This window comes from Ovis canadensis, chromosome 6 (assembly GCF_042477335.2).
Source record: "Ovis canadensis isolate MfBH-ARS-UI-01 breed Bighorn chromosome 6, ARS-UI_OviCan_v2, whole genome shotgun sequence".
Classification (NCBI taxonomy): Eukaryota; Metazoa; Chordata; class Mammalia; order Artiodactyla; family Bovidae; genus Ovis; species Ovis canadensis.
In genome coordinates, this window is record NC_091250.1 from 132,840,872 (window position 1) to 132,855,817 (window position 14,946).

At 63.2% G+C, this 14,946-nt stretch overlaps 1 protein-coding gene across 1 annotated transcript in view; it reads left to right on the forward strand.

The window, feature by feature from the left end:
• ZFYVE28 (zinc finger FYVE-type containing 28) overlaps positions 1–9,206 on the forward strand; it is a 95,860-nt gene extending 86,654 nt beyond the window's left edge. The window contains exons 9-13 of the mRNA XM_069593291.1: positions 3,075–3,208; positions 4,654–4,770; positions 5,893–5,997; positions 7,157–7,260; positions 8,023–9,206. Of these exons, the coding sequence (XP_069449392.1) occupies positions 3,075–3,208; positions 4,654–4,770; positions 5,893–5,997; positions 7,157–7,260; positions 8,023–8,154 (592 nt within the window). The 3' untranslated portion in view covers positions 8,155–9,206. The remainder of the gene's footprint in view (positions 1–3,074; positions 3,209–4,653; positions 4,771–5,892; positions 5,998–7,156; positions 7,261–8,022) is intronic.
• Positions 9,207–14,946: the final 5,740 nt, after the last annotated feature.

Genomic DNA, 14,946 nt, shown 5'->3' on the forward strand with positions numbered 1-14,946 from the left:
TGCTTCTTGAGCTGCATACAGGTTTCACAGAAGACAGGTAAGGCGGTCTGGTATTCCCATCTCTTGAAGAATTTTCCACAATTTTGATCCGCACAGTCAAAGGCTTTAGTGTAGTCAATGAAGCAGAAGTAGATGTTTTTCTGGAATTCTCTTGCCTTTTCTATGATCCAACAGATGTTGACAATTTGATCTCTGGTTCCTTTGCCTTTTCTAAATCCGGCTTGAACATCTGGAATTTCTTGGTTCACGTACTGCTGAAGCCTGGCTTGAAGGATTTTGAGCGTTACCTTGCTAGCATATGAAATGAGTTCATAACTCTTGCTGTACATCTGAAACTAACACAACATTGTAAATAAACTATGCTTCATTTTTTAAGTATTAAAAATATACACTATAAAAGTGTACAATTTGATGTAATTCTTAACCTGTTGTGTTGATGCCAAATCCATCAATGCTATTGGCCATTTAGACTTCAGTTCCTTTTCCTTTGCTTTCCCCTGTCCTAAATCTTTTTTCCTCTACTTTTTAATTTTGGCAAAATACGTATAACACAAAATTTACCATTTTGACAGTATTTAAGTGTACAATTCAGTGACAGTACGCACGTTCACAATCTTGTATGACCATCACCACTTTTTCCAGAAGTCTTTCATCATCCCAAACTGGAACTCTGTCCCCACTGAACCTGCCCTGCCCTGCCCCCTGGCACCCACCGTTCTGTCTCTGTGGACTTGACTCCTGTAGGGACCTCATGTAAGTGTCCTTTTGTGACTGGCTTATTTCACTTAGCATAATGTCCTAAAGGTTCATCGGAATTTTATTACTTTTTAAAGCTGAATAATGTCCCCCTGTGTGGCTGGGCCGCATTTTGTTTGCCCAGCATCTGTTGATGGGCGCTCGGGTTTTACACCTTTTGGCTCTCGCGAATAGTGCTGCTGTGCGTGTTCGTGTGTAAGCATCTGTTTGGGTTCCTGCTTTCAGATCTGGGTGAGGCTGCGAGCTGAGCCGGGGGGTGTTGGCGGACGTGGACCCTGGACAGTGACACTCACCCCGTTTCCTTTCTCAGCTCCCAGGGAGGGCACAGCCAGGCTCACACCCTCAAGTGGAAAGCCAGGGGCTTCGTCTCGGGGACGAGGCAGGCAGTCTGGGCTGGGAGGGCTCTCGGTCATCACGAGGGTCTTAGCAGAGCAGGGCGCCAGCCTCTCCGGCACCTCCCGTCACTCCTCCATGCTCTGGAGAAGCATTACACACTCAGAGACGGATGTTCCCGTTGCCCGAGTGTGCCAGTCAAACGCACCCCCATTTGTCTGGGGAGGAGACCCCGAGAAGCCAGTCTGGGCCCCTTCCCCTGGCCCCCTGCACTGAACTCCCAGGCGTATCCTGTCTCCGAGCTTCCTGGTGGTTGGACGCCAAGAGAGGTGCCCCTTAGTAAGACACCATTTGGCTGCACACCCATCTCTGCTTGTAGGGGGGGGACACCCATGTCCATGAGGGGCCACGGCCGCTCTCCCGTCGCTCAGGCAGGCCGTGGCCTGACGCAGTTGCAGTGGGCCGTTCTCCGTGGCTGCTGGATTTTGCTGGAACTTCCAGAGCCGCCCCGCAGATGCTGCTGTGTGGGCAGTTGCCCAGGGTGGACTCTCAGGCGCTGGCTGACCTCGGGCTGGGGGGCGTCAGCTCCACGGTATGGCTTCGGGGCCTCTCCCCATGGTCACTGGCCGGTTCACTCCCAGCAGCCACGCAGGGGCCCCCCGCCTCACCCACCAGGGCCTCTCTCTGACATTGGGATCCCGTGCATTTGAAGCCGGCCTCCAGCCTGAGAAACCCCAAGTTTCCCGCAGAAAAGCGAAAGCGGAGATACTGCAGGCCCCCGAAGGCAATTGTTAAAAAATTATAGTGAATATTTTTGGATAGATCAAAGATTTCGCATCCATGAAACCAGAGAGCAGGAAATGAATTCAGTAGTAGCGGACCCAATCAAACTTTTTGGCCAACCCAATAAAAACCTGGTAGCAAAAATGTCAAGGGGAAAACTGGGGTCGGGGGGAAAGGAGGAAATTTCCCAGAAAGTAGGAAAAACTGACAGGGGTGAAGATGAGAGGGGCATTATTTTAAGGACTGAAAGGCCAGCTCATGCACCTCCTGCAGCCGGGCGAATGGACACCCGGACAGTCCAGCCTCAGCTGCGGCCGCTGCTTGGGGCCTCGGGGTGACCCCTGAACAGAGCTAACAGCGCCTCCGGCAGGGCCCCTGGGCTGGGGTTGGGACGTGCACGGGGGCCAGAGGGCTTGTCTAAGTTGGAGACCCGAGATCTGAACCTGGAGGGGCTACGCTCCCTCCAGAGGCTCCGGGAGGGGGTCCTTCCGGCATCTTCCAGCTTCCCGTGGCTCTCGGAGTCCCCTGGCTTGTGACCTCGTCTCCACGATCTTGGTGGTGTGGTCACTGGTCCTCCCCGCCGCCCTCCTACTAAGACTCCTCGCCTCAGGTTAGGGCCACCAGAGAAGCCAGGACGTCCTCTCCAGGTCCTTGGCTTGGGGCTTCCCTCGTGGGCCGGCGCTTAAGAATCCGCCTGGCAGTACAAGGGACACTAATTGGATCCCTGATCTGGGAAGGGCCCCCACGCCGAGGAACAAGTGAGCCCGTGACCCACGACTCCTGAGTCTGTGCTCCGGAGCCTGGGAGCCACGACTGCTGAAGCCCGAGGCCCCAGAGCTCACGTTGCACACAGGACGCCCGCCCACGGCCACTAGAGCGCGGCCGTCAGCACAGCTGGGGAAAAGCCTGCCGCACCCAAGGCCCAGCACAGCCACAGAAATGAGAACCCTTACCTGGACTGCAAAGACCTTTTTCCAACTAAGGTCCCGCGGGGTTCCAGGTTCGGGCGTGGACAAATGTTTTGGGGCCCGCCAGCCCCTGCAGAGGGTGTGAGTGGGGTGAGGACGCTTCCATAGGACAAACTCAGCCACCGGTGTTGAGCCTGGGGCTCACCCAGGTGCGGGGTGGGGGGCCCTCCAGGCAGAAGTCTTGTCCCCCCTTGCTTCCTGCAGCCAAGCCCCTGTGTTCCCTTCTCTGTGCAGCGGCTCTACGGCTGATCCCTGCTCCCCAGACACGAGCAGCCCCGAGTCGGCGCCCATGGCCGTCAGAGAGAAGATGCGCTCCCGGTTCCACGGCAGCCACGACCTGGTCCACCGCCTGTTTGTCTGCATCTCAGGTGCCCCGTCGGGCCCCGGGGTGGGCACGGGCTTGGGGGTACACAGGGTCAGGCCCCAGGCTGGGCATGGGCTCGGGGGTACACGGGGGGTGGGCAGGCTGCAGGCAGTGGCTGGCACGCTGCAGGAGTCTCCCCAGGAAGGTTCGGGTGCGGGCCCTGCCCGGGGTCCCTCACCACGTCATTTCCTTGCCCCGAGCTCCGAGAGGAGCCCAGCCAAGAGGTGGGCGTCGTGTGTCCGCAGGTCCTCCTTGGTGTGGGGGTAGGAGCCCAGGCCGGGCCCCAGGGCCCTGGCCACCCACCCGAGAGGTCCTGTTCAATCTGATGTCCTGATTGATGCTGTTTCCTTCTGTCCCCTGAGTGAGGGGGCAGATGACTGCTTCATCTCCTAGGATTCAGAGGGGCGTGAGTGCAGCGTCTTTTTCGCCGTCTCCCTTAGTTTGTGCGTTGTGAGCTGGTGCAGGCATGTGGTTTGGAAGCATGGCTGTGCGGTGGGGTCTCGCTCCCCGCCGCCGGCCTGCCTGCCATCCACCCCCTTCTCCGGGTGGGGCTCAGCCAGTGCCCCTCCTGCAGCCTTGTCCCCCACCTGGCCCATCCTCTGGCCCCAGGCCGTGGGGTGGAGCAGCGGGGGCGCAGCCTGTGGATTGGCAGGCGCTGCAGAGTCGGGGTCCCGGTCCTGGGTGTGACTCTGCACTGCCCAGGGCCCCAGGCAGGGCCCCCACCCAGGCCAGGCTCAGGGGTGGCTCTGAGCTTCCATTTGAACATCTGGCAGAACCCGCTGCAAATCCACGGGTCTGTCTTGCGGTCTGGGGAGCAGCAGGCCCAGCAGGTGCCCAGCAGGGCTGCTGACACAGCAGGAACCCTCCAGAACCGCTGGCCACAGCGTCGGCGCGGTGACAGGCCCCGGGCCCTGGGGGCTGGGGGTCAGGTGCAGTCACCCCCTGGCCTTGCTGTGAACGCAGCCTCACCTGCCCTCAAAGAGCTTTTCACTGAGGAGGGCTGAGCCCACCTGACTGAGGGATGAGGAAACCTCGGCCCGTGAGGGTGGGGGCAGCCCCAAGGGCCCCCTGTCTGGGCAGGTCCCCAGAAGGGCTGGCCGAGGTGGCCGTGATGGGGAAGGAGCTGCCACGGGGGTAGGCACACTTGGGGGCGTGGAGTCGTCCCTCAGTGAGGAGCCAGAGCCCTTTGGTGGCCGTGGCTGAGACCCCCAGCACAAAAGCATGAACGGGACTAACTGCTGCCTGGGATGGGGGGCCCTGCGGGGTCGTGGGCCCGTCCCCTCCTTCCCTTGCCTCCTGAACTTGGCTTCTGCCAGAGGGACCCTGGGGTGGGGGGTAGGGGTCGCTTCCCACCCCGGCTCATCCAAGGACGAGCTGGTCCCTGGCCCTGAGCCGCAGCGGCTCAGCAGCCAGCAGGCGCCTCCCCTGCCCTCCCCGCGTCCCCCGCAGGTGTGGCCGACCAGCTGCAGACCAACTACGCGAGCGACCTGAGGAGCATCCTGAAGACCCTCTTTCAGGTCATGGCCACCAAGCCAGAGACGGACGACAAGGAAAAGCTGAAGAAGGGTGAGTGCCGGCCAGGCTCGGAGGCGTGCCACCCCCACCCGGGGATGCCTCGGAAACCTGCTCTCCTGGGCCACCTAGCTTCTTGTATGACCACACCCCGCGGCAGAAGCCCCCAGCCGAGCCAGGCTGTCCGCTGGGGGGTGGAGGGCACACCTCGCAGGCCCCCCGAGGCCACTGCCAGGAGCAGCAGCAGCGATCGCGTAGCACGTTGGCTGGGCCACCCAAAGGCGAGGTCGGTTGAGGAGGCGCGGTGCCCTTCCTTGGACAGACGGGACCCAGTGGTCCACAGTCGCTTCTGCAGAATTCTGTCTGTCAGAGCAACCAGACGCCAGCCCATGTCCTGGAGGGGACACAGGTCCCACTGCTCCAGGAGGAAGTGGCCCTTTGTGACCTGCCTCACACCCGAGTGTGCACTCACCGAAGCGTGCGTGCGCGCGCGCGCACACACACACACACACACTCTCTGAACAGTCACCTGGGGAGGGAGCAGGGGTCAGGCAGGGGACGCTGAGGCGAGGGCCGGGCGGGGTCCCAGCGTGGGGGAGGGGCGCCACCCCTGCTGGCTCCCTCTCTTCGGGGTTGAGGCTCCAGTTCTTGGCAAGCGGCCCCCCATCCCCGGGGCTTCTGCTCAAGAGCGACCAGGCAGCCCGCCCAGGCCCTGGGGAGAAGTCTGTCTTTTGTGCCCACCCAGCTTTGCCTCCCAAGGTCCATTCTGCTGGGCTGCACTGCCCCCACATACCCGGGGATTCCGCGGGGCTGCCTGTGGACCACCGCTACTCAGGAAGGGCAGTGACGTGGGCGCCTCTGCAAGCAAGGAGTGTGGGCCCCAGGGCTCGGGCCAGGCCTGGTCCACTGCCCACGTCAGGGCCACGGTCCAGGGGGCCTGACCACACACAAACAGTGCACGGGCCCGAGGCCAGCTGCCCACGTGGGGGCACTCAGATGGACAGGCTCCCAGGGTCGGGTCAGCACCCTGCCTGCCGGGCAGCGGGTGAGGGCCCCGGTGACCCCCTCTGTGGGCGGGACTGTGCACTGGGGGCTGCCCTCCGCTGGCCATACCCAGGCACACCTCCCGGGCACGAGTGGTGGCCCGTTGAGCCCAGTGGCCACATTTTCTTCCAGTCACCCAGACCCTGCGGAGCGCGGCCCTGGAGGACTGCGCCCTGTGCCAGGAGACCCTGTCATCCTCCGAGCTGGCTGCCAAGGCCCGAGCCGGAGACTTGGAAGGTGCGTGAGGGGCCGGGGCCTCCCCTCTACTCTGGCCTGCAGGCTGGGGGCAGCCCTCCTCCAGTGGGGGCCCCCCACCAAGGCCGTCAGGACTTGTGGCTCTCAGGGCAGGGCCGGGGAGTCCCCAGCATCCTCACTCTCCTCCTCGAGTGAGAGTCAGGATTTACCTGTTGGAGCTGGCCTCGTGGCCTGGCGTGACCCCAGGAGCGGCATCACTGGGACGGAAAGGGTGGACAGCGTGAGGGGAGGCCTCACTGGGGTGAGCGGTGGGCGGGAGCCAGAGCAGGGGCCCGGAGGGCAGGGTGGGAGGGGCGGGGGTCTGCAGGCAGCAGGCGGGGGGAGGGCAAGTCCTCGGGCGCAGCTTGGGGAGGAGGGGCCGGAGACGGGGCCGGAGACCATGGTCTCTCCTGGGCGAGTAGCCTCGCCGGCGCCGCCGCGCTCACGGCTGGTGCAGGGTGGGCACCTCATGTCTGGGGTGTCTCCCTGAACAAGGTGGCTCCTCCCAGCGCCTTCAGTCCCCGCCCCCCAAATTCCAGACCAGCCGCCCAGGGGCTCTCTCCAGTGAGCGCCTAGAGAAGGGAAAGGGGGTGAGACCAGTCGTGGGGGGCCGGCGCTGCACCTGTAGGGGGCGGGGCCATCCCCGGGGCGGGGCCATCCCCGGGGCGGGGCCATCCCCGGGGCGGGGCCATCCCCGGGGCGGGGCCAGCCTGGTCTCCGGGAGACGCCCTCCCTCGCATCCCCTCCCCCAGCTCCCTTGACCCGCTCTGGAGCCGGGTTGGGCGGGGCTGCGGGGGCGCCTGAGGCTCTAGCAGAGCCTTGATGGGGAGGTTGACAAAGGGAGTTGATTTCTTTCATCTGTCAGCCCCCGTGTTTGCCCGAGGACCCTGCCAGACTGGATGCCGGCCGGGAGAGGCTTGGGAGAGGGTGGCCTGGGTGCACCTCGCCCTGAGTCTTGGGGCGACCTGCAGGCTGCTGCCACAGGGGTCCGATCCACGCGCCTGGCCAGCAGTCCTGATACCTAGCCAGTAAGGAGCCTCGAGAGGACCGGAGGCTCCTGCATACCACCAGCCTCCGACCCCCGCCCCAGCCCACCGGCCCTCACTGCCGCCCCCGGCACCGCTGCCTCGGGCTGACCTGTCCCCCACTGTTATTGTCACAGACCCGCCCGAGTGGGTCCCGGACGAGGCCTGCGGCTTCTGCACCGCCTGCAAAGCGCCGTTCACAGTCATCCGCAGGAAGCACCACTGCCGCAGCTGCGGGAAGGTAGGCAGGTGGGCGGCTGGGGCTGCCACCTCAGACATCCCAGGGAGCGTCTGCACACCCCGCGCCCAGGTCCAGGGGTCAGGACCGATGCTCCGGGGCTGGCGAGGACTTAGGAGTCCTGTGCAGAGAGACACCCATGAGCCCTGGGCCCTGCTCTGACTTGGCACAGGGTGTGGCCTTGGGCTTCCCAGGTGGCGCTGGCGGTAAAGAACCCGCCTGCCAATGCAGGAGGCACGGAGACCTGGGTTCGATCCCGGGGTCGGGAAGATCCCCTGGAGGAGGGCATGGCAACCCACTCCAGTATTCTTGCCTGGAGAATCCCATGGACAGAAGAGCCTGGTCCATGGGGTCAGCAAAGAGTCTGACAGGACCGAGCGCCCTAGCACGCATGAACGCGGCCTCGGGCACGCAGCCACTAAGTGCGGTGGTGCGGTGGCCAGTCCTGGGTCCTTCAGACCGGGGGGTCTGGTGGGGGTGGGGTGGGGGCGGAGGGTCTGAATTGGAGCCTGCCGCAGCCTTGGTGTAAAGCCAGGACCCCCTTCCTCAGCCTGGCCTCTTGGTCAAGACCTGCCCCAGGTTTTCCTGAAGGTCCTGGCTCCGCGCTGGGGAGCGGGAGAACCCCGGGTGGGAGGAACGTGCAGGTCGGCCGTCCAGGGGGCGCAGGGCTCTGCTCCCGCCCTTGCTGGCCGCCCCCCCCCCCCCCCCCCCCGCGAGGCGCAGGGCTGCGGAGGGCGCTCACTCGGCCGCGCTCCCGCCTCCTAGATCTTCTGCTCGCGCTGCTCCTCGCACTCGGCGCCGCTGCCGCGCTTCGGGCAGGTGAAGCCGGTCCGCGTGTGCACGCACTGCTACATGTTCCACGTCACGCCCTTCTGCAGCGACAAGGCGGGCATCTGACCGGGCCCGCGGGCGCGCCGGGCTCCCGGGAGGGGCCCCCGCTGCCGCGCCGCGCCGGGCTCCCGGGAGGGGACCCGCTGCCGCGCCCCGCCTCCGCCACCCGGGCGGGCCGTCCGCTGGCCGGAGGGGCTTCGCCGCGTCTCATCTGCCTGCTGGCCCCGCCCCTGCGGGGGCTGCGGGCGCCCGGACTCCAGAACTCCAGTGCCTCCGCCCCCCGCCTGCAGGGCCCTCGGGCCCGGTGTAGGGCCCCACGGAGGTCAGCTGCAGCCAGCGCGGGGACCTGGGGTGCCAAGCCCGGGCCGGGGTGGGTCCCGCTGCCTTGCTGAGACGCCGTCGGAGGCTCAGCCGTAGCGGAAGGTCCGCTCTTCCTGGGCGGGTGAGAGGGGCCACTCAAAGCAGCCGCACGGCTTCCCCCCATGAGGTGGCCGAACGGGGAAAGACTAGGCTGTCCTCTCTCTCTGCAGGGCTCTGCGCCCACAGCCCCCCACCCCCTGCTCCCCTCAGGACCTTGCCTAAACCACATGTCTCATTTCTTGTTGGAGAGGGGACGTGCAGAGCAGACCCTGTAGTCCTCTGGGCAAGCGGCCGGCCCCTGCTGTGCTGTGCCCACCTTGGTCCTCCAGCTGATGGGGGGCGGGGGGCACCAAGCAGCAGGCAGAGGTATCTCAGCTTCCGAGGCCAGGGCGCTCCAGGGGGCTGAGGACCCCAGTGATGACCTCTTGGCTGCCCTTACTTCCATCCCTCTGACCCCCTGGGACCCTGGCCCCAGAGCGGCCCCAGGCCCCAGCACGGACACCTCCTCAGGCTTAAATCTCAGGCTTCACATTGCAATGATGATTGCAGTTTTATTTTTAGAGAGATGACACCTACTGCTTCTTTTATAGCATAAAATCCAATTACTGTTTGACAGTGGAATATACACGCACAAAAAAACAGCTTGTGTGGGAGAAGAAAAGTATATAATGGAGGGTATATTATGTATTGAGATTATTTTTATTTTCTAAATGCTGTAATTCAAAACCATTTCCATAAATCTATTTAAGGATTGCAGACACTCTTATTTCTCGTGTGAGCATGGATGGACTCCTTTTTCTTTGTCTGGGACGCGATGGGGTTCTTGCTGAAGTGCGCTCTCCTCCAGGAAACGAGGAGGGCTTCTGGACTCCTGGGACAGTGGGAAGGCAGGACGTGGCTTGCCACCAGCCCCCAGGAGAAGGGTGACCACCCCTTCCTCCACCCCATTCCACTCCCTGCGATGGGCTCCAGCCTCCCCCACTGCGCACCCATCCTGCCCAGCACCCCAGGCAGGCCAGCAGACAGGTGGACACCCACACAGGGCGGGGGCACAGGAGAGGAGAAAGACTGTTCGTGTCCTGGAGGCTGGTGGTGGCAGGAGGACAACTGGCAGCATATGGGAGGGCCAGGGCTGGGGTACACCACCCTTCCCCCATGGGTCTGGGCTCCTCCAAGGCCCCTGCTGCAGCCTCCACCGGCCACCAGGGGGCACCCTACCCAACGCCTCCTCCCCCCTGGGGCCTGGTGGCCAGGCTGTGGGGGCTTAGAGCCCTGCCTGCAGGGGCTGTCCCACTGTGGTGGGCACTCCAGGTTGGAACAAGGCCCCCAGCACACACGCACCCAGCAGCCAGGCACTTGTTCTCGAGGAACTGCAGGCAGGTGGAGAAACCAGAGAGGGTCCTGGCCCAGCAAAGATCACAGGCTGGGCGGGCCTCACCCTTAATGGCAGTGCAGAGTGGGCAAGAGGGCTCCTGATCAAGCTGGGCACTTCAGACCACCAGGGCTGGGGGTGGGGGCTGACACCATGGAGGGGGAACTTCCCGGTCATTCCCAGCTGTTCCTGTTCTCGGGACTCTGCAGAAGTTGGGGGGCGTTGTTGTTCAGTCACTCAGTCGTGTCCGACTCTGCGACCCCATGGACTGCAGCACGCCAGGCCTCCCTGTCCATCACCAGCTCCTGGAGCTTGCTCAAACTCATGTCCATCGCGTTGGTGATGCTATCCAACCATCTTATCTTGTCGTCCCCTTCTCCTCCCGCCTTCAGTCTTTCCTAGCATCAGGGTCTTTTCCAATGAGTTGCCTCTTCACATCAGGTGGCCGAAGCAGTGGAGCTTCAGTTTCAGCATCAGTCCTTCCGGGGGGAGGTGAGCGGGACCCAAAGTTCTGCCCTAAGCCACCTCCATAACTCAGAGTCCTGGAGGCTCTTGTCTGCTCTTAGGTCTACCAAGAGCCACCTCCTGGGCACCCCCCACCCTCCTTGGCCCCCATCCTCACACTCATTTTCAGAGCAGAGTCTCAGACTTGTTGCAGGAGTCAGCGAACCTCTCAGAACCTCTCCTGTCTGTGAGACCGGGGAGAGACAGATTCCAGGCTGGCACAAGCTCAAACTTAACCTCAGCCCAAAGGCTTAAAAACATGTGGCCTGGGTTCTGCTGGTGTGTTCGTTTCCAAGAGTTCAGCGCGGGTCAGGGGCTGGGTCCTGCACCCGAACTGGGCAAAGATGAGCACTCCCACATTCCAGACCTGGCCTGCCCTGGGGGGGTCTGCAGGTCTGGGGGCTGAGCAAGCTGGGCCTTGCGGGGTGGGCAGGATGCCACTGGAGAGTGGGATACCAGAGCTACACAGACACAGAACAGCCCAGTTCGAAGTGGCGAGGGTCCCGGTGAGGGTGGAGTACAGATGGTGAACGGGGGGTTACCCCAGGCACCAAACACTGGGCTTCGAGCAGGGGAGGACACAGTCAGATCTGTGGTCTGGACACCTTGTGGGGAGGACGAGTTGGGGGGGGGCAGACCCCAGGGCCCCCACTGCTCCATTGCAGGCAGTAATGCAGTGTAACTGCGGTCGCTGCTCTGACCTGGCTGTCTCTCCACCTCGTCACTCAGGACCGCCTTGAGCCCTACAGGCTGTGAGCTGAGCACCCTCTGACCGAGGCAGCTCAGGGCGTGCTTGCCCGAGCCTGCCCGGCTGCCCTCTGGGTCTAGAAGCCGCTGGATGCCTGGGGGCCTGGGATAGGGGCTCGGGCCCTCGGGGCATCCAGTTGGAGACTGTGAGGCCTTATGATGGTGTGTAGCGGCCAGGGCCAAATGAAGGCCACCTGCGCATGTTCTGGGAAGCCCAAAAGTCTTCCTGGAAGAGGCGGGGACGCAGGCCAGAAGGCCTAGGCCAGAGAACGCAGACAGTAGGGCTGGGAGAGGGATGCTGGGGTGAGCCCTGAAGCCCCTACTGTCTGGGGGGAGGAGACTTGCCGTCTGCTCCAGGCTCACGCTCCTCAGGGCTCTGGGAAGAAAGGGCCTTGGAGGTAGCTGGCAGGGGCCGAGGGGCGGCAGTAGGGCTGAGCTGGGCACTGGTCCTGCCCCCCCAGCCTGGGCCCAGGCCCTGGGAGAGGAGCAGGCTGGTGGCCCTGAGCCGCCAGCGGCCACACCCAACCCCGCAGCGGGCACCTCAGTCTGCACCACCTCCCTCCTTCGTAGGATTTTCCCCCTGAGAGAAAGTTTAAAAGAAAATCTTATTGCTTTGCTTTTGGACATTTTTGGGTATTTAAGACAATCACCTATACATTGTCCAGGGGTCATTGAGTATAGTTGGAAAACTCTGTAAAGAGAAACAAATATACCCCACAAATTGTTCACAAGTATAATGAGCTTCTTTTCTTATTTTACATTTAAAACTGGCATGGACATCATGCTGACGAGGCAGACACTTGTTACATCCTCACGCATCTTGATTTTGCTGTCTTTTGGTATGCTGGGGACAAGGCTTTCCCTAGCGTTAAACTCTTTCGAAGTCCCGCCGTGCCCTTGCCCGGGCGGCTGTGCGCCCTTTTACGGAACTTGATGCTGACTGCGACTAACCAGGCCCCGCGCCCATCTCCCTACGTGGAGCGTGCAGACTGAGAGGCGCTTGTGGGCTTCCCTGGTGGCTCGGCGGCAAAGAATTGCCCACCAGTGCAGGAGACGCGGGTTCAGTCCCTGGCCCAGGAAGAGCCCCCGTGCCATGGAGCGACTAAGCCTGCGCACCGCGACTGCTGAGCCTGCGCTCGGCAAGAAGGGAGACCACGGCCGCGAGAAGCCCGCCCACCGCACCTGCAGAGCGGCCCCCACTCGCCACAACTGGAGGAAAGCCCATGAAGCAACGAAGACCAGGCACAGCCAAGAAGTACAAAGATCTTTAGAGAAAGAAACGCCTGCTGATTTGGGCCTGATGTTCGTGTCTCTGCCACTCCTGACCCTGCCCTGCGCCTGGCATACTGCCTCCCAGGGCTTCCCATGCAGCCTTCACCGCACCCCATAACAACCTGAGGCCGCTACTGCCAACTCCAGTTTATCGCTGGGGAGACCAAGGCTCGGAGAGGTTTAGGGACTTGGCCAAGGTCTTGTGGCCAGACAAGAATCTGGGGTGGCTTTGGGGGAGGGGCCAGTGACGGAAGCCCCCGGGGCTTGCCCCTCGTCCTGGCACACAGCGGGCGGCTTGCAGGCTGACCGCCGTGCTGGGCTGGGCATGGCCCTCCAGCCCCTGACAGATGACCCCAGAGCTCATCTCTGTCTCCCTGCTCTTCGGTCCCTGTTGGAACCTGCCACCGCCCGGGGTCTGCACTGGGCTGGGGGAGGGCGCCAGCCCTGACCGCTCACTCCCAGCTTCCTCCCCCAAGCACTGGGCCTGGGGACACTGGGGGCAGCAGGACTCCAACCCAGTGGCCGAGGGGGCGAGAGAGAAGGCAGGACAGGGCCTGGCCACCCTGGCGGTGTGAGAGAGGGTTCTGGAGGGGGAAGGGCCGCACACACGGTCTCCTCCCGGGGCAGTGCTTCCCGACGCTCTTCTGAGAGCCACAGGCATGTCCCCAGTGTGTGTGCTGGCTGAGGGCTGGGTGACAGGCGCCCTTAGACACTGGATCCAGGGCAAGGGAGCTGGGGCCTGGTCAGCACGGGAGAACGTAGGAAACGGTCTTCCCGAGGGGTCCTCCCTTGCAGGATCCTGGGGGTGGCGAGTTCGCCAGCCTTTCACAAGCTTCCCCCCAGGACTCCTCCTAAGGTCCTCCAGTGCCCAGAGAGGGGCGTGTAGTTCTCATTTCAGAGGCAGGGAAGCTGAGGCAAGGGTGGGGTGGCGGACAAAACCCGCCCAACAGACCCCTAAGGCCTCCTGGACTCAGGCCCGGAACGTCTTCCTGAACCCCCCAGGCTAGGAGCCCTGAGGTGAACTGGGCTTCTCCTAAGAGCCGCAGGGGAAAGAGTTTGGAGGAAGGGGCAGGGAGGGGTATGTGGGCTGGGGGGTTGCCGCTGGGGGCCTGGGAGAGGGGAGGGGAGTTGGGGTGGGTAGGAACGGTCCAGGGCCTGTCTTGGACGCTAAGTGAAGGAAAGGGGTGGGGGCCTGGACTCCCAGGGGGAGGAGGCCTCCAAAGCCTGCTTCTTCCCTTCCAGTGTGGCCTCGGCGGGGTCGCACTCTGACAGGATAGGTCTCTTCACAGAAGGGGCAGGGAGAGCTGGCCAGGCGTGGGAGATGGGGTAGGCCAGGAGGCTGCTGGCCCAGCCTGGGCTCAGAGAAGGCTGCCTGGAGGAGGTGACTGCGCCCTGCTGGAGACCTGCTCTAGGGAACAGTCCCAGGGTGGCACCCTGCCATCCTTGGACCTGGGCCAGCCAGCACCGACCCAGGGCAGCCCTCAGTGCCTACAATGCCCCTTCCACGGGGCAGGGGGGTGGCGCGCGTTGAGGCTCTGCGTGCAGACACCTGACGGGTCCCAGGCAAGGCCACCCCATCCATCCTCCCCCTCGCCCCAGCACCCTCAGCTGGCGGCCTGGGACTCTCCCCGGGGAGCTCTGGACTCGCTCACAGCCACAGGTCCAGCCATGTGGGACCACTTCTCCTGCTGGCTCTCTCCATCCCTCCATCCACCGCTCAACACACATGGCGTTGCGGGGCTGCCCCCCGCCCAAGCCCCACAGTGGGACCCCGACGCCTCTGCCCACACCAGTCGGCCCACGTCCCCATCCACCCTTCACTGTGCGGGGCGCCCAGGCAGCGTGGACCCCGCGGGCACGGGGAAGTGGTCCATCCTGGGTGTGGCTGAGGGCGGGGGTCCCCCAAAGGCCTAGATGTAGTCAGTGGCGCAAGGTGGGGACCACGCACAGCCCTGCAGTCACATCTCTGCCCCTGTGCTGCCGCTGTGGCACAGAGCGCGCCCCAGGCCCCTCGACAGGAAAGGGAGGTGGGGGCCCAGCAGGTGCGGTCACACCGGCACCCGTGCAGCTTCAGGACTGCAGCCAGCAGCACATCCCTCACATAACCAGGGGTGGCCTGACCTTGCAAACACCAAGCGGTAAGCCAGGGGTCCTGCCTCCAACCCCCAGAGCCCACGATGCACCCTGGCCCTCCTTTACCCTGCACAGCCCTGGCTGCCCCCCAAACTAAGTGGAGGGCCCAGCACTCTGTGCTTGCTAGGGGTCCGCCCTGACCCTGGGGTGATTGTGGAGCAGGGGCAGGAAGGGCCAGAGCTCACATCCAGGTAGTGTTTTGATTTGTGTTTTCACATTGCCCGCAGCTTGCAGGGTCTCCATTCTCAGCGCAGGGGCTGCACCTGGGCCCTAGGCAGTGATAGTCAGGAATCCTAACCTCTGGAATGCCAGGGAATTCCCTGGAAGTGCTGTTTTAATGTCCACGCAGGGCTGTCTAATGCCAGTTTCCAAGTTCCTCGCTGGGGTGGGGTGGGGGTAGGCACACATCCTTAACCCCCTTTCTCAAATCAAGTTGTGCTGGGCCTGGAGGTGGTTTGGTCTCCATGCTC